Source organism: Salmo salar, chromosome ssa06, assembly GCF_905237065.1.
Source record: "Salmo salar chromosome ssa06, Ssal_v3.1, whole genome shotgun sequence".
In the NCBI taxonomy this organism is placed as follows: Eukaryota; Metazoa; Chordata; class Actinopteri; order Salmoniformes; family Salmonidae; genus Salmo; species Salmo salar.
Window position 1 is genome coordinate 28,948,571 of NC_059447.1, and position 23,463 is coordinate 28,972,033.

The window sequence follows — 23,463 nt, forward strand, 5'->3', positions numbered from 1 at the left end:
GGAAGAGATGATAGGATGGAAGAGGAGAGTACTATCGTGGACACTTGTCTCCAAGCAGCATTTTTTGTGTTAATGTCCCTGTAGCTGTCAGCAGTTGTGTCAAAAAGACACGGTTTTGAGGACACTGCGAAAATGATTCTCTCCTCCATGTGTACAACCGCATGCGACCATCTGCAAAAGGTACCAGCATCAGTATAGTTGACTAGCTGCGCAAAATGTTACGGAGCAGTGATGCAATGACGCAGTGATGCAATGACGCAGTCGGTGTGTTAGACACGTTCAGGCTAGTTTGAAAATATACAAGTTATGACAACGTAATAATTGCATGCGGCAGCGTTCGGGAAACAAAAATAAAAAAATTGGACTAGCGCATTGTTGCAAAGAGTTATGGGATATTAGATTTCCGTTTTCTTATTCATCTGCAATCTAGCTTTCAGGGGGGGGAGTACCAGACCGTAGTAGAATAATATCCATATAGGGTCGTCAAGCGATTTTGTAATACATTGTAATCTTTTTATATCGTCTTCTACTACCCTGTGTGGTACTATACTGTATGTCATCAGGGTGAGTGTGCATAGTGGAACGCACACAATGTCGTACAGGAACTTGCAGATTTGCCGGAAATTGCAATGCCCTTGTGCATAGAGAGGATACAACAGAAGGTACGTTTGTCAGTCAAGTTCCACCTGAAAACTGTGTTTCCTGTGTGTGTGAGAGCGATAGAGATGGAGAAAACGTGGTGCTTTCTAAATGAAGCCAAGTGGATTGCAAAGTGTAGTGTCAGAGGAGGAGGAAACACAAATAAGCAAGACGTGACCTTGTATGGAATTGGGTTAACAGACACTTAGACCATTATGTGGCGAAGAAGTATGCATTTTCTGAGCTGGTTTTGTTATTTTTTACTTCATGAACTCTGCTTCTATAACAAGGGTGATTGAACTCACTCATGATAACCAATATGTTATTATGCAAAGTTGCATGTTGTAAAATAATTTACAAAAACTAGGTGAAGCCAAGTTGTAAAACCCTAAATAGAACATTTTAGAAGTTGTTTATTGAATGTTTATCATTCATTCATTTAGGACATACCTCATTGAATGAGCATAACCCAAACATAATGGGTAAATTATTTACTGAAATTGCATCTGTTTCACTTTGTTTTCAAGCATCTAGTGGCCTTCAAAATTAAGTGATGAGGCTCTGAGGTTTCTCCCGACCTAGGACACTTACAAGCTTGGTCTGTTCTTTTGGGGGCACTTTGTGACATGCATTTTAAAATAATAATTTGCCATCTTCATTGATAGTTGATCTAGATTGTCAAAATCAGTTATACTCCACATTCAACCAAATCAGTGAGACTGTTTAGCAGATGGTCAACGGTAACTTAAAGTTCAGGATGTGTCACGGGTACTTAGGGCAGGAGGAAGGAGCAGAGTCAAATGCAGGAGATATTGTCCAGTAGCTCGAAGTTTATTCACACCCAAACACTAGGTGATCAAAAAGGCACAGGGAGTGCACAATACCCAAAAGGGACACAGGTAATCCACAAAGGGAAAATCACACACGGGGCGCAGCCCGGCGAGAAAAATAAATTCTCCAATAAAACGAAGGAGAAAAAGACACGGCCACAGCGTAAAACCCCGCTGACAAACCAACAATCCCGCACAACACACAACCCCAAAGGAACAAACTAAATAACCCCCCACTAATGACAGAAACGAAAACAGGTGCGGACCTAGACAGACAAAACACAACGAACACAGATCGGCGGCAGCTAGTAGACCGGCGATGACGACCGCCGAGCGCCGCCCGGCCGAGGAGGGGCACTATTTTCTGTGGATACTGTGACAGGATGGGTATAACGAGGCTGTTTAACCAGTAAATACTGCCTGATTCAGCGCTGTGAGTAATATGCTCTCATTTAACCTGACAATGACAATGTTTTGCAGTCTGTAGCTGAGACTATAGGTGACTTGTCTGTAAATCATGTGACTGTCTGGAAATTTGCAAGGAATGGAAAAACAATACCATGTGTGTCACTTTACACTAGTACAATATCTGTTTCACAATATGTTGTCCATTCAAATGTTGCTATGTGCATGACTTACAAGGGCTGTTCAAGAAGGCTATTATTGGACACAGAGAGATGTTGGATGAATGGCCATGTTGTTAAAACAGGAGAACAATAAGGCTTCTGACATTTGACATGATATTCAATCCAGTCCAGTCAGAGAGAAAGAATTAAAGGAAGTAAGACTTTTTCAGACCACTGGGGCTGTCTGCTTCATTGCCCCAGACTGACAGGTAGAACAGTTCCGTGGTTAAAATCATTGAGCAAGCCAAGCCAAGCCAGTAAAAAAGCCATATTACAACCTGTTGTGACAATTGCATTGTTTGCTCTATAGCCATTAGTTCATACACCATGGTTATACACAATAAGGCCGTGACAGCTAGAAGACAACAGTCACACAGTTGCGGAATAAATTCAACTACACATACTGTTTGTTTCATCACAAAACCGGAGAGCCACATCTGTGTGAAGTCCACAATGCAAATATCGCATGTAACAAACAGTTATCTCAAGCAAGTTAATGTTTTTGACAGTTTACTAAATAAACTACTGATTTACAACCACAGAGTTACCGCAAGTCAGCACAAAGTCAACAGGAGCACTGCCTCCGCCATTCCAGCACCAATTCAACTTAAACATTTAAACATCATAAAATCAACAAGGCTATATATGCTTAGTTTAATAGACTGAAAACAAACTTAAAGATACCAAAAACAATTTAGTTCAATCGATGTTGTTAAATATCATGTGGCTGTCCATGGTACTTATTTGTGTGTGTGTGTGTGTGTGTGTGTGTGTGTGTGTGTGTGTGTGTGTGTGTGTGTGTGTGTGTGTGTGTGTGTGTGTGTGTGTGTGTGTGTGTGAGCAAGTAAAACAAAACATGTCAACTCACCCTATTTGTAGACTAGTTGAATGCCAATGCCATCCTCCTCTCTTTCATGTTGGGAAATCGGTCTATGACTCTGTCACACACTTTTAGACAGACATGATGACCAACTGGGTTGTGTGTTCTGAACAACACTTGTCTCAGTTTATAATGAGAATAGATGCTTTTCCATATACTTATGTACAGTTGAAGTCAGAAGTTTACATACACCTTAGCCAAATATATTTAAACACAGTTTTTTACAATTCCCTGTTTTAGGTCAGTTAGGATCAGCACTTTATTTTAAGAATGTGAAATGTCAGAATAATAGTAGAGAGAATTATTTATTTCAGCTTTTATTTCTTTCATCACATTCCCAGTGGGTCAGAAGTTTACATACACTCAATTAGTATTTGGTAGCATTGCCTTTAAATTGTTTAACTTGGGTCAAGCGTTTCGGGTAGCCTTCCACAAGCTTCCCACAATAAGTTGGGTGGATTTTGGCCCATTCCTCCTGACAGAGCTGGTGTAATTGAGTCAGGTTTGAAGGCCTCCTTGTTCGTACACACTTTTTCAGTTCTGCCCACAAATGTTCTATATGATTGAGGTCAGGGCTTTGTGATGGCCACTCCAAAACCTTGCCTTTGTTGTCCTTAAGCCATTTTGTCACAACTTTGGAAGTATGCTTGAGGTCATTGTCCATTTGGAAGACCCATTTGCGACCAAGCTTTAACTTCCTGACTGATGTCTTGAGATGTTGCTTCAATATATCCACATAATTTTCCTACCTCATGATGCCATCTATTTTGTGAAGTGCACCAGTCCCTCTTGCAGCACAGCACCCCCACAACATGATGCCGCCACCCACGTGCTTCACGGTTGGGATGGTGCTCTTCGGCTTGCAAGCCTCCCCCTTTTTCCTCCAAACATAACGATGGTCATTATGGCCAAACAGTTCTATTTTTGTTTCATTAGACCAGAGGACATTTCTCCAGAAAGTATGATCTTTGTCCCCATGTGCAGTTGCAAAACGTAGTCTGGCTTTTTTATGGCGGTTTTGGAGCAGTGGCTTCTTCCTTGCTGAGCGGCCTTTCAGGTTATTTCGATATAGGACTCGTTTTACTGTGGGATTGCTGTTGTTCTGGGATTGATGTGCACTTTTCGCACCAAAGTACGTTCATCTCTAGGAGACAGAACGCGTCTCCTTCCTGAGCGGTATGATGGCTGCGTGTCCCATGATGTTTATACTTGCATACTATTGTTTGTACAGATGAACGTGGTACCTTCAGGCATTTGGAAATTGCTCCCAAGGATGAACCAGACTTGTGGAGGTCTACAATTGTTTTTCTGAGGTCTTGGCTGATTTATTTTAATTTTCCCATGATGTCAAGCAAAGAGGCACTGAGTTTGAAGGTAGGCCTTGAAATACATCCACAGGTACACTTCCAATTGACTCAAATTATGTAAATTAGCCTATCAGAAGCTTCTAAAGCCATGACATCATGTTCTGGAATTGTCCAAGCTGTTTAAAGGCACAGTCAACTTAGTGTATGTAAACTTCTGACACACTGGAATTGTGATACAGTGAAATAATCTGTCTGTAAACAATTATTGGAAAAATTACTTCTGTCATGCACAAAGTAGATGTCCTAACTGACTTGCCAAAACTATAGTTTGATAACAAGAAATTGTGTGGTTGAAAAACGAGTTTTAATGACTCCAACCTAAGTGTATGTAAACTTCCCGACTTCAACTGTACCTGTCTATTGTAAATATATCCCTTTAACTTATGAGTAATATTAATAATCCCTACAGTGATTCCTTATTGTTTGACCCCTTGATTACGACCCCTTGACAACGATCAGTTGAGGCGTCAGTAACTATCAACAAAGTGTTCAGTGTATTTATTGATACAGTGCCATAACTAAGCTCCCAATCTCAAGGCTGAGGCCAGCTATCACACTCAAAAATAAAACTAACTTTGTTAGATCAAATCACATTTGATTGGTCTGTTTCACATTTTGCAGATGTTATCGCAGGTAATGCGAAATAATTACGTTTGTAGCTTCAACAGTGCAGTAATAATTAACAATTCAAAACCAAACACACTAATCCCAAAAATAAAATAAAATAAATGAAGAAATATCAGAATGAGCAATGTCAGAGTCCTTTATGTACATAATGCTGTGTTTATGGACAGTATATGAATAGAAAAGGTGTGTACAGCAGTAGTTATATAGGATAAGCCTTTAATAGAATACAGTATATACCAGTGGAGGCTGCTGAGGGGAGGATGGCTCATAATAATGGCTGGAATGGAGTGGTATCAACCACATGGAAACCACGTTTTTGATGTGGTTGATACATTTCCATTGACTCCATTCCAGACATTATTATGAGCCGTCCTCCCTCAGCAGCCTCCACTGGTATATACGTATGAAGTGGGTAAAACAGAATATAAACATTATTAAAGTGACCAGTGTTCAATGACTATGTACATAGGGCAGCAGTCTAAGGTGCAGGGTAGAGTAGGCCGGCTAGTGGTGACTATTTAACTATTTAACAGGTTAACAGTCTGATGGCCTGGAGATAGATGTGTTAATGGAATTGGTGTGTGTCTGTGTCCGTGTCTTTGACGTGCCTGTATGTCGAGTGTTCATACGCATTGCTTTAAATGTAGTACCACTTATCATTTTAGGTGGATGTCTCTGAAATGTCTCTCTGTGCCTTATCCTGTAGCTTTGCTGTATGCCAGGATCTTTGGTGACGTGTGTGTGTGTGTGTGTGTGTGTGTGTGTGTGTGTGTGTGTGTGTGTGTGTGTGTGTGTGTGTGTGTGTGTGTGTGTGTGTGTGTGTGTGTGTGTGTGTGTGTGTGTGCGTGCAAGTAAAACATAACATGTTAACTCACCCTACTTTTAGACTAGTTGAACGCTAATGCCATCCTCTCTTTGTTGGGAAATCGGTCTATGACTCTGTCATACACTTTTAGTTTTTGTTGTTATTGGATACCTAGCTAAAATGCTTGCTAGCCTAAGTACCTGGCATGGGCAACAATGAACCAGCTAAGTTAGCTAGCTAGTTAGTTACCGTGAGCCTACTCGGCTACATATTGAACTTCAATCGTCTCAGGCCAGTGGCACAACAGGAATTTATGGTTCGATCAGAATCGATGTCATAATCATTGGCCTGTGCAGAGAATTATGTAAAAGTCCAAATCCCTTCTCCATCCATGGCTTAGGAAAGGGTGGATTTAGCAAGCTAGTTGCTGCAGGACATCAACACAAGCAGACCAGAAAATGATGTTTTGCTTAGGAAGTTATTTGAATGGTCTGAAGCCAAATCCAAACTGGGCTCCCTTGGGGGGCGTTTTGTGGCACCAGGACAACCCACAGTTGAGCTCAGCTCAATGCTGATTGGCTAATTATTATTATTTAATATTATATTGTTTTTAAATCATGGGAGGCCAAGTGCTTGCTGGCATCAATCAATCAAATGCTATGGCGGCAACATGTAATAGTCTTTTGGTCCAGACAGCATCAGATACATGGGCTACACATTCTGAGACAGAGGGACGCTGTTGCCCTCGCTCGGATGATTTCTCTGGTGAAATTCAGCTACTTGCGAATTGACGTAAATTGATGAAAACACAGAGATGAAAGAAATTATTTTAGATTTTATTTTATTGGTTAAATATTTGGGAAAGCCTGGCTTCCCTTGGCGTCCATGAATACACGCCACTGCTGACAGTGAATAATATATTTCTAGTGAACATAGCAGGTCCGTACTGATTATGACTGTTCTAGTCCCCAAACCAGAGTCCCTCTGTCATATAGCCTACACAATAAATAAATCATTCAGTGCTCTACATAGATGTTGCCTTCATGTAGTTTTTTGTGTGGAATGTGAACTTGCGTGGCGGGTGTAGGATACAGTAGAATTTCAAGGCGACAGCCTGCAGCAGTGTTATACAGGAGCACAATCGAGAGCATACTGTCGGGCTGCATCACAGCCTGGTATGGAAACTCCACCGCTGCTGACGGTAAGGCACTACAGAGTGTGGTGCGCTCAGCCGAACGCACCATTGGGTGCACACTGCCTGCCCTCCAGGACACCTACAACACCAGGTGTCACAGGAAGGGCAAGAAGATAATCAGGAACCTCAGCCACCGGAGCCACGGTCTGTTCTCCCCGCTTCCATCACTCAGACGGGGGCAGTATAGGAGCATAATGGCAAAAACTGACAGACTGGCCAATAGCTTCTACCACCAGACCATAATGCTGCTGAATAGCCACCACTAGTCAGCTATTTGCTCCCTCTATGGACATTTCCCCCCTCAACAAACATGTATCCTGTACCCACCCCAATGGACATTTATCACTGTTACAGTTGGAAATATGTGTATATATTTTTTGGTGTAATGTTTCAATCACTTCCCTTTGACCTGCACTGTCGGAGCTCAATAATTTCACTGTACCCTGCCATTACATCTGCAACCCTGAGCATGTGACTAATAAACTATAATCTAATCATGGTGGCATATAGCCTATCTACAGTAACATGCATTAAAACGAGAAGACCAATCGAGTTCATTTTGCATAGTGATCTTTGCCTTTCTTTGATGATAGAACAAACACTAAGTCGAAGGTCATCAATTAAGTCCAGTGAAGCGGAGCAGTTTCCGAACGCTGTGTACAAACCGATCAGGGCTGCGTTCAGTACGCTTTTACGTTCTGGAACGTTCAATTGAACGGAAACGGTGCTGTACTGAACGACCTGGGTTGGCGAACGAGGAGGGTTAGGGAACACTGTCAGCATGACCACTTCCCTTAAAACACGTCACTCATTGTTTCTAGCCACATCTACCAAGCGGTAGTCTATTCAAGAACGTACAATAACATTTTTGGGGAACGTGTCGTTCAGTACACACCGTTGTTCAACGCAGCAAACGTTTAAGAGGACTGAACGCACCTCTACCTCCCTGTCTTTCTTCATTTTGTTCTCTCTCTCCGCTCTTTTAGAACGTTGGATCGCAGAGGGAGTTGTAGAAGATCAACAAGGACGACTCAGTAGCTCATCAACCAAACATTACGCGTTGATAGTAGCAACTAGCAACATTGAAGAATGTCGACTAAAGAACGGGGCCTGGTTTATCTCGTCACCGGGGGCTGTGGGTTCCTCGGACAACACCTGTTACAGATCCTTTTGGAGAAAGAGGATGCGGTAACCGAAATTCGACTTTTTGGCAAACACATCGACGCAAGTTTAAATGGCCACAGCACAGGTAAAACAAAAATATATGCTTGAAACATAAATTGTAAATGTCTGGCAGTTCACTGACATGCTCAAACCCCATTTTGTAGTTTTGTCTAATAATGTTTTATGCATATTTCATTGGCATAACCAAACACCACACGAGACTGCTGAGTTGAAAACAGCTCATAAATGTCCAGAATGATTTGCAGTTGTGGGACTAGTGGCGTTTTAAACATGATAGTTAAGTTACTTATTCATGGTGACAATGATTATTGGGCTAAGCTACTCCTAGCAAGATATATAGAGGCTCAAGTGGGCAAGACCTCTAATCATGAATGTCCAGGGGTTTATGCACTGAGAAGAGGTGGGGTATCAACTCCTCAGTGAAACAGTTAGGGTCTTTATCTACCATAGCACATTGAAATGACTGAAAGTGAGAGAACCTAGACTAGCATCACAGACCTTTACCCACATACATACCCAATCAAATAGATTCTGGATATCAGCTGTATTCCATGAAAACTATTTTCTGACACCCTTTATTTTTGGCTTACACCTTTCTTACTCTTATATTCTCAGGCATAAGAACATGCACATTTTAATTTACTAACTTTGTACAAACTTTTATTCCATTGTCAGTCTTCACTACAGAAGCAGAGCCATATATGGGATAGAGGTGGAGAGTGGGCAGTAGGTAGATGGACCGAGAGGGAGAGATGGGAAAGTCAGATACATACTAGAGTGTGACAGAGATGAGAGTTAGCGAATGTCACTGAAAGGGAAATGTTAGGATGGTAAACAACACATATCTGCACTCCGCTGAGGTCACTTCTACATCTGAATTGCTTGCTGTTTGGGGTTTTAGGCTGGGTTTCTGTATAAGCACTTTGTGACATCTGCTGATGTAAAAAGCTCTTTATAAATGCGTTTGATTTGACTGCATCGGTCTGCATGAACAATGTAATAACATGATGGGGTCATGGACACAGATGGCCCACACCCCTCCTAATTCCATTTCCTGTTCTTGGAACACTGCAGCCGGCCTATGTAATTTCCCGTAACCTGTGACATGTCACTGTCATAACAGGAATCTCCACCTGCACCCTGTCACCTTGTGTGACTTTTCCGTTTGTGTGGAATATGAATCGGAAAGGCAGGGTGGTATGTGGGGAAGGCTGCGCTCATCACAGACTGACAGGTTTGTTGGACAGAGCCTTCCTCCAAACTCGGTGATAGAAGATCACTCCATAGATGTGTATGACTGATGAGCTAAATACTTGGCATTGATTACAAATGAAATCGCCCAGATAGGCTTACATTGTTAGTCTTTAACCTCCTATATTGCCGTAGGCTACATCCAGGTAATATTAGAACACCTTGTTTTCTCTTAAATACAGAACATATATATTTCTCCCCTGGTGAGAATGTGCTTTTCAAGTAGAGGAGATGTAGGGGCTGAGGAAAAATTTAAAAAATGACTTGTGGTATTCCCCTCATACTATGTCTGGAGCTTGCTGGTTTTCTGCTCTACCTGATTAATCATTGCACCCACCTCTTGACCAAGGTCTACATCAGTCACTGATTAGAAGGGAACATTGAAAAACCGCAGTGGAGCTGGCTTCGAGGCCCCGACTTGAGTTTGAGGGATGTAGGCTATTCCAAGGCGTGCACAAAGCCTGGTGGCTGGTAGTATTCATATAGCCCAGCCATGGGGAGGCCTTTAGTACACTTTATGTAATCAGAGCTCATAGTCTAGTTCTAATCTCGTTGTAACAGTGAACTGAAAAGACCAAGAAGCTGTGATTGAATGAGATTTGCAACTTAACTTTGAGCCTTTGCTTGAAATGTTTCTAAAGTATTTGCGTTCTGTAGGTTCTCTTTAGATATGAAGCATACATATGTTTTCACAGAGAAGGGTATGAGTGATTAAACCGATAACCAAAACAAACCAAGAATTTAACTTGGTTATTGGTGTATTTGTTGCGTAGCATGTGAACCGCTGCTGCATCTCATGTAGTTACAGTAGCCTAGTAAGAGAGGGGCTTGTAAACTTCAGAGGACAAGGTTGACTGAAGCTTTCACTTCCTGTAATTACTTCAATTACAGTTGCTGTAGTTACTGGGTAATTACAGAACCTAGCTTAGGTTTGGTTCAATGGAAATCATAAAATAATGTCAGATCCTTAAAAGGTTCTACAGCTGCACCATCGAGAGCATCCTGACTGGTTGCATCACTGCCTGGCAACTGCTCGGCCCCCAACTGCAAGACACTACAGAGGGTAGTGCGAACGACCCAGAACATCACTGGGGCAAGCTTCCTGCCATCCAGGATCTCTATATCAGGCGGTGTCAGAGGAAGGCCCTGAAAATTGTCTGACTCCAGCCACCCCAGTCATAGACTGTTCTCTCTACTACCGCACGGCAAGCGGTACCGGAGCACTTGCCGTGCAGAGGTCCAAGAGGCTTCTAAACAGCTTCTACCCCCAAGCCATAAAACTGCTGAACATCTAGTCAAATGGCTACCCAGACTATTCACATTGCCCTGCCCCCCCCCCGTCACTTTAATTAACTCTACCTACATGTACATACTACCTCAACTGACCGGTGCCCCCGCACATTGACTCTGTACCGGCACCCCCCTGTATATATTGTTATTTTTTACTGCTCCTCTTTAATTACTTGTTGCTTTTCTCTTATTCTTATCCGTATTTTTTGAAACTGCACTGTCGGTTAGGGGCTCGTAAGTAAGCACTTCACTGTAAGGTCTGTTGTATTCGGCGCATGTGACTAATACAATTTGATTTGATTTGCTACTTAACCAAGCCACTGAGGCAGAGCTAAAAGAGACAGCTGCAGTAGTGTGACTTCAAGGCAAGAGTGTATTTTTTTATGAGTCGGGACCATTCCTGTGGTTACTTGGACTCCAGACCCGTCCTGGCTTCATGGTCATCAGATATATTTCAAGGCCATGATCTAGATAAGCCAAGCCAGGGACAGCAAACTGAGAATAAGGGCAGCTTCTATTCCATCTTATCATTCCAAGAAGGAAAGACGGAACAAACAGACAAATGCTCTCAAAAGACACATTTGTGAGAACGTGATTTTGTTGTGACCCACCTACCGGTGTTCCAATAAACATAAAGACCTTGTATGAGAAGACGTTAATTATGGTGGGGTGATTGGGTCTTTTATAGCAACATCAGATTACATTTTTTCCAGAAACAGACAGAGTTCCTCAGTGGACCCAACTTTGGTTAGGTAGCTAGGCAATGTAGGATCTGATTTAGAGGAAACAAATGAACACTCAAGTCAAAGAATCAAAGAATACTTCATATAGCCATGGAAACATGCATAGAAAGACTTGCTTCCTCCTCACACAACATATGTACCTAGACCTTCTAACCACAATATGTCTGATTCTTCTCTTAGGCTATTATTCTGTACATGATGTCCATGTCTTGTTGTCCAATCTCAATCTAGGATCTATTGTATTATTGTGCATTGTAGATCAGTTTTATAGATATTTCATTCCGGTGAAAACAATCTCTTTTACACTATATCTAACATCTTACAACCCCCCCCTCCACTTTTCTCCCTCTCTCCCCCGTCAGAGCGAGTAAAGGTGGTGGTGACGCAGGGGGACATCACAGATTACTCCAGTGTCCTGGAGGTGTCCAAGGGGGCAGACCTGGTCATCCACACGGCCAGCCTGGTGGATGTCTGGCACAGAGTCCCTGAGACAGTCATCCAGGCTGTGAATGTTCAAGGTAAGGGCTCAGACACAGCAATAGCATTCACTGGCCGAGAATACGCACCGATTTTTACACGTAGAATCGCAGAAAAAATGTGGTCAGTCAGACGTCTACAGCGAGTGGTCCCGAAAACACAGCTCGCTGAACGGTGGGCAGACGAACACTAGATCCGCATTCGATGCGATGTGTGGAAGCCTTAAGACACAGGAGGATTTACGAAGAAGGGAATGGAGAGAGGAGAGAGAAATGGTTGCCTTCGAGATGATTGATGATAGAACGAGACAAACATAGGAGGGGTGGTTGGCTTCTCTTGACTGTAAATGAATACCACAACAGGAACTGTTATGGAGACTCATGAAAACCCATGAAATAGTGTTCCCTAATGTTATTGTGATTCATGGTATAACCCACGTTTTTCCTGTTTGCCTGTCGCCTCTCCCTTCCTATAGTGCCTGGTGTTTTCCTCTGAACATTCTGACTATAAAACTGCCCCTTGAGTCTGTTAAGGATGACAACTACAACAATGGTTTTATAGTGAGCAAACATAGACATACACAAATAAGGTCATTATTTATGTAGTGGGTAAATGTGTGTGAGTCTCTGAGAAGGCCTGTTTATAGAAATGGTGTGTGTGTCTCTGAGAAGGCCTGTTTATAGAAATGGTGTGTGTGTCTCTGAGAAGGCCTGTTTATAGAAATGGTGTGTGTGTCTCTGAGAAGGCCTGTTTATAGAAATGGTGTGTGTGTCTCTGAGAAGGCCTGTTTATAGAAATGGTGTGTGTGTCTCTGAGAAGGCCTGTTTATAGAAATGGTGTGTGTGTGTGTCTCTGAGAAGGCCTGTTTATAGAAATGGTGTGTGTGTCAGTCTCTGAGAAGGCCTGTTTACAGAAATGGTGTGTGTGTGTGAGTCTCTGAGAGTCGCCTGTTTATAGAAATTGTGTGTGTGCTTGTCATGAGATTGAAATGGCTGTAAAAGACTCATCTCAAAAGGTTTCACATCTCACGATAAGGTTAGTGCCAGCCTGTCAGGTGGTTTTCATGCAACTGAATTACCTACAAACTCAACTTATTGAAGAGAATCAGCTGCTCTCTGTGATCGACTGCAAGTCAACTGTTTTCTATTAAACTAACAACATCAAATTAAAATAGCAAGCCCTTGGAAGCATTATATAAGCCCAATTGAACACTGACACTTTGTTTCCAGTTTGTGGTTATTCTATCTATTCCCCGTGTGGTGGGTGGCCTACTGTGGTGGGTGGCGTACTGTGGTGGGTGTGTGTCTCACTGTCCCAGATCTGGGTATCTGTCCCATATTTCTGCTCTTCATCTCTTGGAGAATGTGACATTGTCCTCACAGGAATAGTTGTTTGTATTAGTTAGTGTAATTACTGTATATCAGATGTTTCAAATCCTTCTAGGATGTTTGTGTTGAGCTCTGAGAAAACACTTATCATCCGGGGCTAGTTCCTACAACATCCTCCTCCAGGTACTTGTGTACTCATCGTCTGCCAACATCTCTGACCAGATGTTCTGCACGCACTTCATGTTGACCGCACCACATCCTAGCCCTTTCTTTCTGCAATTAAATCAATGATAACCTCTAGTTATTGGCCTCTAGAATGTTTCTCTTCCTCTCTCCGTCTCTCTAACAGGAACTGTGAATGTGATCAATGCCTGTGTGGAGAATGGTATTCAGTATCTGGTCTACACCAGCAGCATGGAGGTGGTCGGCCCCAATGTGAAAGGAGACCCCTTTATCAGGTAGACTTTTACTTCACAAATATCTGTTTCTCCTTTAGGCTTTTCTTCTTTTTTTCCTCTTTCCACTAAATCACTTCCTCTCCTCCATCTGTCTTTTGTCTAGCCCGTATGGTAGAGATTTCCCTTATCTGTATTATATCAGCCATGTGACTATTTATTTTATTTTCTGATTTCTCTATGAACTCGTATGTCTCAATTCTTCCCTAATTCTCCATCGAGAGACATTTACTGCGAGGAGAGATGCATAAAGAGGTAGATGGACAGGTCAGGGGAAAGATAGGAGACAGGAATAGAGAGAGACAATAAAGATGATGATTATTATTAGAGAGACATGAGAGAGCATTCCAGTCATAGTGTTGCGTTAAGGTCTAATAGATGATGGATATGAAGCAGAGCCCACATCAAGGCACACTTCCTTCATCCCTCCCTCTCTTACACAGACTAAAGCACTAGCCTCTCTGATGTGGCAGACATATACAAACATTATCAACACCTGCTCTTTCCACGACAGACTGACCAGGTGAAAGCTATGATCCCTTATTGATGTCAAATCCACATAAATCAGTGGAGATGAAGTGTAGATGAAGGGGAAGAATTTTTAAGCTTTGAGATTATTGAGACATGGATTATGTATGTGTGCCATTCAGAGGGTGAATGGGCAAGACAAAAGATTTAAGTGTCTTTGAATGGGGTATGGTAGTAGGTGCCAGGCGCACCGGTTTGTATCAAGAACTGCAACTGTTGGGTTTTTCACACTCAACAGTTTCCCGTGTGTATCAAGAATGGTCCACCACCCAAAGGACATCCAGCCAACTGTGGGAAGCATTGGAATCAACATGGGCAGGCATCCCTGTGGAATGCTTTCAACACCTTGTAGAGCCCATGCCCTGACAAATTGAGGCTGTTCTGAGGGAGAAAGTGGGGGGGGTGAAACTCAATATTAGGAAGGTGTTCCTAATGTTTGGTAAACTCAGTGTACGTCATTGTGTGTTATTCTAGGTGTGTTTAGGAATGTACTTATCACATATGGTCCCTATAAGAAGATAAGTGGATATGTGACAAAGATGATGACAGTCAGTAGTAGGTATGAGGAACATCACAGGATAGAATTCATCTGCACCATTGAATTGAAGCTGCACATTGCCAGTTCAATATGAACATAGCCAGGCCCATGTACTTTGCAATGCTGTGTGATGATGTCAGGAAAACTGTGTGGCAACAATAACTACATCATAATAACAGCCCTGTGTTAGGTAATAGGCTCAGGTACACAAAGCCTTAAAGCATTGTCTGGTTTGACCTGTTTTAGGCTGGCATGTCCTGGGAGCGTTGATGTTTTTGTGTAGCGTCATCGGATCTTTTTCGTAACATTTCAGATGTTAAACTCATTTCTGTCATACCAAGGAATTAGAGTGACAGAGAGAGAGAGAGGGAAGAGGGAAATAGTTGATCACCAGCCAACCCTGAAGTCATCCTGCCAGCTGTCACGTGTTGAAGATATTTTCCAGATGCAGACAGACAGACAGACAGACACACACACACACACTGTGGATTTGCAGATGTGTTTGTTATTCTCTTCCTTTCACATCAGCACTCACAGTGTCCGGGGGAAAATGTCTGTCAGCCTTTACATGCATGACTGACTTTGCTAAAATATTCACAGAAACAACAGGATGAAACTGCCAGTGTCCATCTGGCTATTATACTGAATCATTCCACATTCCACATGTGATATTCTGTTCAAAGGTCATCAAATAATAACACCCCCCCCCACCGTCTCCCTCTCTCTCTTTCATGCACAGAGGTGATGAAGACACCGTCTACAATGTTTATCATGATATGCCCTACCCCAGGAGCAAGGCCAAGGCAGAGAAACTGGTGCTGGAGGCCAACGGCAATAAGGTACTTGTATAAACACGTCACATCTCATACAAAGACGCGGTAATAACACACACAGACCAACTCACACACTTTTATTTGATGGACATTTTGAAAGATCCGGGGGTTAGTTGCCTTTAATGGTACCCTCATTAATAGCCTGATTCAGATAGGGAATCCCTTCATGGACCTTATTCAGATACTTATTCTCTCTCTTTGACTGAACTGCTCAAAAAGGTACCGCAGAACACAAATACACTATAGTAATCCATGAAAAATTTGTTTTGGAGCTTATGTTGCATGTAAGATTTTTTCGCCCAATGGCCACATTTGTGCTGTTACTCTGCGCAAAAAAACTAATATTTCTGAGTTATGATAAATGGTAGAATTCTTTTCAACTTCACTGTTACTCTGCCAAAAAGCTGTTTAAGTGTTCCCTTGTGCGTTAGTCTACTCCACCCTTCTGTTAACATGTTGAGTTAAAACTGCATATTTGGGAATCTGGGTTTTCATTTCCCGTCCACTCCCATCAGTTTCTAATGCTCTGTTACCACATCCTTCCTCTCCTCTCTCTGGCCAGGTGAATGAAGGGGCCTGCTTGTACACATGCTCCCTCCGTCCCACAGGGATCTATGGTGAGCAGCACCAGCTGATGAGGGACTTCTATCAGATGGGTGTGAGGACAGGGGGCTGGATCATTCGAGGCGTCCCAAAGGACACGGAACATGGTCGTGTCTATGCAGGTGAGTCCTGAAACCCGTGCTGATACCTAGCCACACCTACAAGATCTTGAGCATCCTTTTAGCTGATTTTCTACTGAGCTCTTGGTTATGTACCAAGGTGGCTACTTAACTTGTTCTCCAGCCCTAGTGGATTAGGCTAGTGGTATGCACGTTCTCAGCATAGTTTCCTTTTTTTTCAGGTAACGTGGCTTGGATGCATCTGCTGGCTGCTCGCTCCCTGAGAGAGCACCCCCAACGGGTTGGAGGGGAAGTTTACTTCTGCTATGACGACTCACCCTACAAGAGTTATGAGGATTTCAACATGCAGTTCCTGTCTGGGTTCAACTTCCGCCAGGTCCGTGTGCCGCTATTGGTGCTGTGGTTGGTGGCGTGCCTGAATGACCTGCTCCGCTGGGTGCTGAAGCCTGTGTGCAGCTACACACCATTACTCAATCGCTACACACTCGCTGTGGCCAGCACCTCCTTCACAGTGGGTTCAGACAAGGCCCAGCGCCACTTCCAGTACCGCCCCCTCTATGACTGGGAACAGTGCAAGGCCCGCACACAGAGATGGGTGGACACCTTTCCCTTCGCAGGCCCCAAGGACTCCTGATCTGGGCTGATCTGCTGGTCTGGCGGAACCTTGTCTGGGCTAAACCGATGCACCACACATCATAACCCTGGATGGATGGAGGAGTGAGAGGACTTTCTCAGATTTATATTCTCACTATGTTTGCTCCATCATAAGCATTATTATCATTACACGTATGCAAACAAACTCTTGACCCCTGAACTCTTAAACCCTGAACTATGACCTCCTGCACGTGTTCTTCAAAAATGGTTATGTCCTCCTACCTGTCACTACTTGTGGCTAGCCTGTAGCTCCTCAGGCAAAATGATGACAAGCCATGTTCCACACTGAAATGGGTCACTTATCCATCCCATGATCTTCTGATTCACATGAGACGCTTCCCAGCCCTAAATAAGAGACAATATAAAAAGTTTGGGCTTTATCGAACATTGCGATATTCATCTTCTTAAAAAAGGGGTAGATATGTGATTGTAGTTATAAAAGGGTGTAGGTATGTGATCTAGGAAAGCTGCTCATGAATTGTTTTGAGTCTATTTCCAACAATACACAGTGCAATACATTGCTATACATATTTTGCAATACATACATGAAAATGCAATACCTTTCCACAAGACATCATCACTACATAGACTTAATCTGTTTTTGTTGAAGAGCACTAGTGCAGAAAATAAGTATTTACATCTTAAACATGCATTAATGCACACAGAGAATATTGTCTGATTATGTGATTTTAGACTTTTATGAATCACCTGCTATACATTAAGGTGATTTTATAATCGGAATGCACTGCCAATTTAAAAACAATAATAATAAAAAAAATCATTAAAGATAACATTTCCCAGTGCATTCAGATTTAAACTTCAGACAAAGGTTAATTTTATATTTCATGCCTATTGATTATTATTATAATTTTAGATTAGCAATATATGCATTATAATGTTTAATACTGTTCCACAGTTCTTTTCTAGCCTCTGCCTCTTATACAGAACGGTCTGAAAGATGTGTGAGCCATTGCAGTCAAAACAGGGTGTCTGTGAGAAAGCGCCTCAAAGCTAAAAGAGATACATAGACACAGACCCCTGCAGGGGAGTAAATAGATAAGAGACAAGTCAGACATATGTGAATGGAAAATTACTGCTGAGCCCTTAGAAAACACTGGAACTATTGTTTTCTCCTGCAAGTTTGCATAACTGTATATGCATGGACTTGGTCTCATGACTAGAAGGTGTTGACTTAGGCAGTTACACCACTAGTGGTTGACTGCAAGTATATTACAGCAACTTTGACCTTTTTTATTTTGCAGAACTTACTCTGAAACATACGTGCTGTGTTTCCGTTGTCAACTTCTGTCTGCAATTGCATTAATAAAGGTTTGATTGATTTACTTACCAATAAGCCGATGATTGACAAGGAACCTACCCCGACGCCTGCTTCCAAGTATTCTTACTACTTAGAAAGACGTAATATTGTAGGGATTCCCTCATGCCCCTTTTCATGACGGTGCTAGCAGCCACTTGAGTGAGACCAACAGCACAAACTAACGGAATATACAGCTACAAGTAATCAGGGGAGTTAAAGACTATACTATACTGAACAAAAATATTTTAAAAAATGCAAAAATGTTGCTAAGTAACAGTTCATTTAAGGAAATCAATCAATCAATTGAAATAAATAAATTAGGCCCTAATCTATGGATTTCACATGACTTGGAATACAGATATGCATCTTGGTCACAGATATTTTACCAAAAAAGGCAGGGGCGTGAATCAGAAAACCAGTCAGTATCTGGTGTGACCACCATTTGGCTCATGCAACACAACACATCTCCTTCGCATAGAATTTATCAGGCTGTTGATTGTGGCCTGTGGAATGTTGTCCCACTCCTCTTCAATGGCTTTGCAAAGTTGCTGGATATTGGCAGGAACTGGAGCACGCTGTCGTGCAAGTCGATTCAGAGCATCCCAACATGCTCAATGGGTGACATGTCTGGTGAGTATGCAGGCCTTGGAAGAACTGAGACAGTTTCCGTTTCCAGGAATTGTATACCGGCCTGGGGCCGTGCATTATCATACTGAAACAGAAGGTGATGGCGGCGGATGAATGGCACAACAATGGGCCTCTGGATCTCGTCACGGTATCTCTGTGCATTCAAATTGCCATCGATAAAATGCAATTGTGTTCATTGTCCATAGCTTATGCATGCCCATACCATAACCCCACTGCCACCATGGTGCACTCTGTTCACAACCTTGACATCAGCAAACCGCTCGCCCAATTTTTATATGGATTGTTAAAGAGTTCCATTCAGCTATGGCTCTATATAAAACTGTAGATTTAAGGCGATTTGTCCTTGGCTTGGGTTGTCTTAGCTGCCCTGAATTTGCCTGTCTGGTTTGGTGGTTTTGCATGTTGCTAGTATGTACCAACTGGCTTGATAAATACTGTGGTTTTTTGAAAAATATAATATTCCTAAAGAAGATCAGAAGACTGAATAGTAATTTGTTTTTAATGTGAAGCCATGAGAGATGCTGATGCATTTGGATAATATTCATACAGATAGAGCAATGAAGAGCTCATCTGGCAGCCCTGTTTTGAACGATTTGGAGATTTTCAATATCTTTCTTTGCTGCAGATGACCAGAAACTGGACAGTACTCTAAGTGTGATAGGATCAGGGATTGAATCACCTGATTCAGAGTGCTAGATGTTACATACTCTGAACATTTTCTTGTAACAGCAATTCCCTTACCCATCTTAATAACAATATTATCTATGTGTTCTGACCATGATAAAGCTGCTTCCAACATGATGCCTAGTAGTTTCGTTTTTTTTCACTTCCTCTACATGTGTTCTATTCATCAACACATTCAACTGGGGATCATCAGCAAGTACAAAACTGAACCAAATACAATACATTTAGTTTTAGAAATGTTCAACACCAATTTGTTCATATCAACCCACTCAGACACCATTCTTAGTTCACTGCTCAGGACATGTTAGCTCATTACATTCTGATGCTGTGCTATACATTGTAGAGTCATCAGCATACATGACCACTCTTGATTTGTTCATTACTGAAGGTAAATCATTAGTAAAGATAGAGTAGAGAAGTGGGCCTAGGCAACTTCCTTGAGGAACACCACAGTGTATATATTTTATGTTTGAAAAGCTACCATTAAAAGAACACTTTTTGCCTCATCCTTGATAGATAGCTTTCCATCCAGGATAGAGCTGCAGACTTAGCCCTTGTGTTGTCTTAAGGGTAAAAAATGACCCGCCACTTTGTTTAACAGCAGAGAAAACCCCCTAAATTATATTTTTTCAACTTTAAATGTGTTGACTTTTCCTAGAGTAACCCCAACATTAGAAAAAGTGAAACATCACCTTTGTTCACATTTCCATGAAAGCTGTACACCACCAGGGTACAAAGATTGTTATAAAATAACTTACACACCACAAAGACACACACACACACACATACACACAATGAGAAATGGAGATTATGTGTGCTATTGATTGAACTCAGACAAAACTAAAATGTTCTTGTGCATGTGCAGCATCTCCCCTCCACGACCCCACACATGACTCAAGTTCACAGACAAAAACAATTTCAGACAAAATAAACACATTTCTGACAAAATAAACATTTCTTGAAAGCATTGTTTACTAATGGGAATGCAGTCAGAGGCTATAAAGGTGCTGCAGATGACAGTCCCCCCAGTTCTCTCTTTGCTGAACCATGAGTGCACATTTCAGTGCCCAACAGGTCGTAGATCTGATCTTTTTTCAGATGTCCAGGAGGAACAAGAGAACAATGATTTAGAAGAGGAGGAGGTATCTGAAGAATAAGATGGGGAAGCATACAACCCAGAGCATGATGCATCATCTTCAGATGAAGAAGAAATCCCCCAAGCTGTAAGAGAGACATTTTTGTCAAAGAACAGCAAAATAACATGGTCCTTGTCACCATATGACAACCAGGGCAGGATGGAAGCACAAAATGTCATAAGGATGACCCCAGGGCCCACAAGACATACAGTTGCCCATGCCCAGGACATCGCCTCTACATTCTACATGTTCGTCACACCAGCCATCGAAAAAATCATCCTGGAGATGACAAATTTGGAGGGTTTCCTTAAATATGGAGACAACTGGAAAAGGATGGATGAGATTGACCTGCATGCCTACATAGGGCTGCTAATCTTAGCGGGTGTGTATTGGTCCCGAGGTGAGGCTACATGTAGTCTCTAGGATGCAGAGAGTGGAAGGGCGATTTTCCGTGCCACTATGCCACTGAAAGTCTTTCACACTTTATCAAGAATGCTACGATTTGATAACCGTGAGCCAAGACCTGCAAGACGTCTGAGAGACAAACTGGCAGCCATAAGAGAGGTCAGGGAGAAGTGGGTTGAGCCTCTGCCGTACCTCTACAACCCTCAGCCTGAAGTAACAGTGGATGAGCAACTGGTTCCATTCAGAGGTAAATGTTTATTTCCATATCTGTAATGTAAGTGATTTTCACTTAATTTTATTATTGTTTTTCTGTAATATCATTGATTTATGTGATTGTTTTCTGTGACACTGATTGTTATTACTGATAGTAATCTCTTTTATCAAAAGGTCGCTGTCCTTTCCAGCAGTATATGCCCAGCAAGCCAGCAAAGTATGCATCAAGATATGGGTGGCCTGTGACGCACAATCCAGCTACGCTTGGAAGATGCAAGTCAACACAGGGAAGCCGACCGGTGGAGGCCCGGAGAAGAACCAGGGGATGCGGGTTGTGCTTGATGTGACAGATGGACTGAGGGGGCACAATGTCACGTGTGACAATTTCTTCACCTCTTATGAACTCAGCCAGCAGCTCCTGAAGCGGAAGATCACCATGGTTGGCACAGTCCGAAAGAACAAGCCTCAGCTCCCCCCTGCATTCCTCGCAACAAGGGGGAGAGAGGCCTTCTCATCAAAGTTTGCCTTCACGCCCACCACCACTCTAGTTTCTTACCTCCCAAAGAGGAACAAGAATGTGGTCCTCCTGAGCACAGTGCTCAAAACAGCTGAGATCAGTGATCGTGAGGACAGGAAGCCACAGCTGGAATTTACAGCTGCAGGAGGATGACTGCCCGCTGGCCCCTGGTCATCTTCCATAACATCATTGATGTGTCCTCATACAATGCCTTTGTGATATGGAACAAGATCAGCCCTGCCTGATAAGCGGAACAAGAGTAGGGTGTTCCTAGAGCACCTGGGAAAGGCACCTGTAACCCCACACATTCAAAGAAGGGAGTGCCTCCCCCACACAGCAGCCTCTGCAGCGCTTGTGAAAGCTGTTCAGGAGGCTGAATCTTGTCCTGATCCACCTGAGGCTGCAGCTGGGGCAAGCAAGAGGAGGAGATGCCAATTCTGCCCCCCAAAGAAGGACTGTAAAACAAATACTATGTGCTGCACATGTGAGAAATACATCTGCAAAGTCCATGCACACACACTTGCATCAAATCAAATCACATTTATTTGTCACATACACATGGTTAGCAGGTGTTAATGCAAGTGTAGCGAAATGCTTGTGCTTCTAGTTCCGACCATGCAGTAATGTCTAACAAGTAATCTACCAATTCCACAACAACTACCTTGTACACACAAGTGTAAAGGGATGAATACGAATATGTACATAAAAATATATAAATGAGTGATGGCCGAACGGCATAGGCAAGATGTAGTAGATGGTATGGAGTACAGTATATACATATGAGATGAGTATTGTAGGGTATGAAAACAAAGCAGCATTGTTTAAGGTGGCTAGTGATACATTACATCAGGATGGCAAGATGCAGTAGATGGTATAGAGTAGAGTATATACATATGAGATGAGTAATGTAGGTTATGAAAACATTATATAAAGTGGCATTGTTTAAAGTGGCTAGTGATACATCTAATTACATCAAGATGGCAAGATGCAGTAGATGGTATGGCGTACAGTATATACATATGAGATGAATAATGTAGGTTATGTAAACATTATCTAATATAAATAATATAAAGTGGCAAGTGATAAATTGATTACATCAATTTTCCCATTATTAAAGTGGCTTGAGTTGAGTCAGTATGTTGGCAGCAGCCACTCAATGTTAGTGATGGCTGTTTAACAGTCTGATGGCCTTGAGATAGAAGCTGTTTTTCAGTCTCTCGGTTCCAGCTTTGATGCACCTGTACTGACCTCGCCTTCTGGATGTTAGCGGGGTGAACAGGCAGTGGCTCGGGTGGTCGGTGTCCTTGATGATCTTTTTGGCCTTTCTGTGACATCGGGTGGTGTAGGTGTCCTGGAGGGCAGGTAGTTTGCACCCGGTGATGCGTTGTGCAGACCTCACTACCCTCTGGAGAGCCTTCCGGTTATGGGTGGAGCAGCTGCCGTACCAGGCGGTGATTCAGCCCGACAGGATGCTCTCGATTGTGCATCTGTAAAAGTTTGTGAGTGTTTTTGGTGACAAGCCGAATTTCTTCAGCCTCCTGAGGTTGAAGAGGCGCTGCTGCGCCTTCTTCACCACGCTGTCTGTGTGGGTGGACCATTTCAGTTTGT

General features: G+C 42.6%; 1 protein-coding gene across 3 annotated transcripts; it reads left to right on the forward strand.

The window, feature by feature from the left end:
* The first annotated feature begins 321 nt into the window (after positions 1-321).
* On the forward strand, positions 322-19,701 carry LOC106601563 (3 beta-hydroxysteroid dehydrogenase type 7). 3 transcript variants are annotated; one of them, XM_045720145.1, is made up of 7 exons: positions 322-662; positions 7,956-8,218; positions 11,801-11,956; positions 13,593-13,701; positions 15,504-15,603; positions 16,160-16,322; positions 16,502-19,701. In XM_045720145.1, exons 2-7 carry the CDS (start codon positions 8,059-8,061, stop codon positions 16,912-16,914), a joined length of 1,101 nt encoding a protein of 366 aa, XP_045576101.1. In that variant the 5' UTR covers positions 322-662; positions 7,956-8,058; the 3' UTR covers positions 16,915-19,701. The 3 variants fall into 3 exon arrangements, with proteins under 3 accessions (XP_045576101.1, XP_045576103.1, XP_045576102.1); XM_045720147.1 differs by lacking the exon at positions 322-662 and adding an exon at positions 1,884-1,902; XM_045720146.1 differs by lacking the exon at positions 322-662 and having other exon boundaries at positions 7,815-8,218.
* Positions 19,702-23,463: the final 3,762 nt, after the last annotated feature.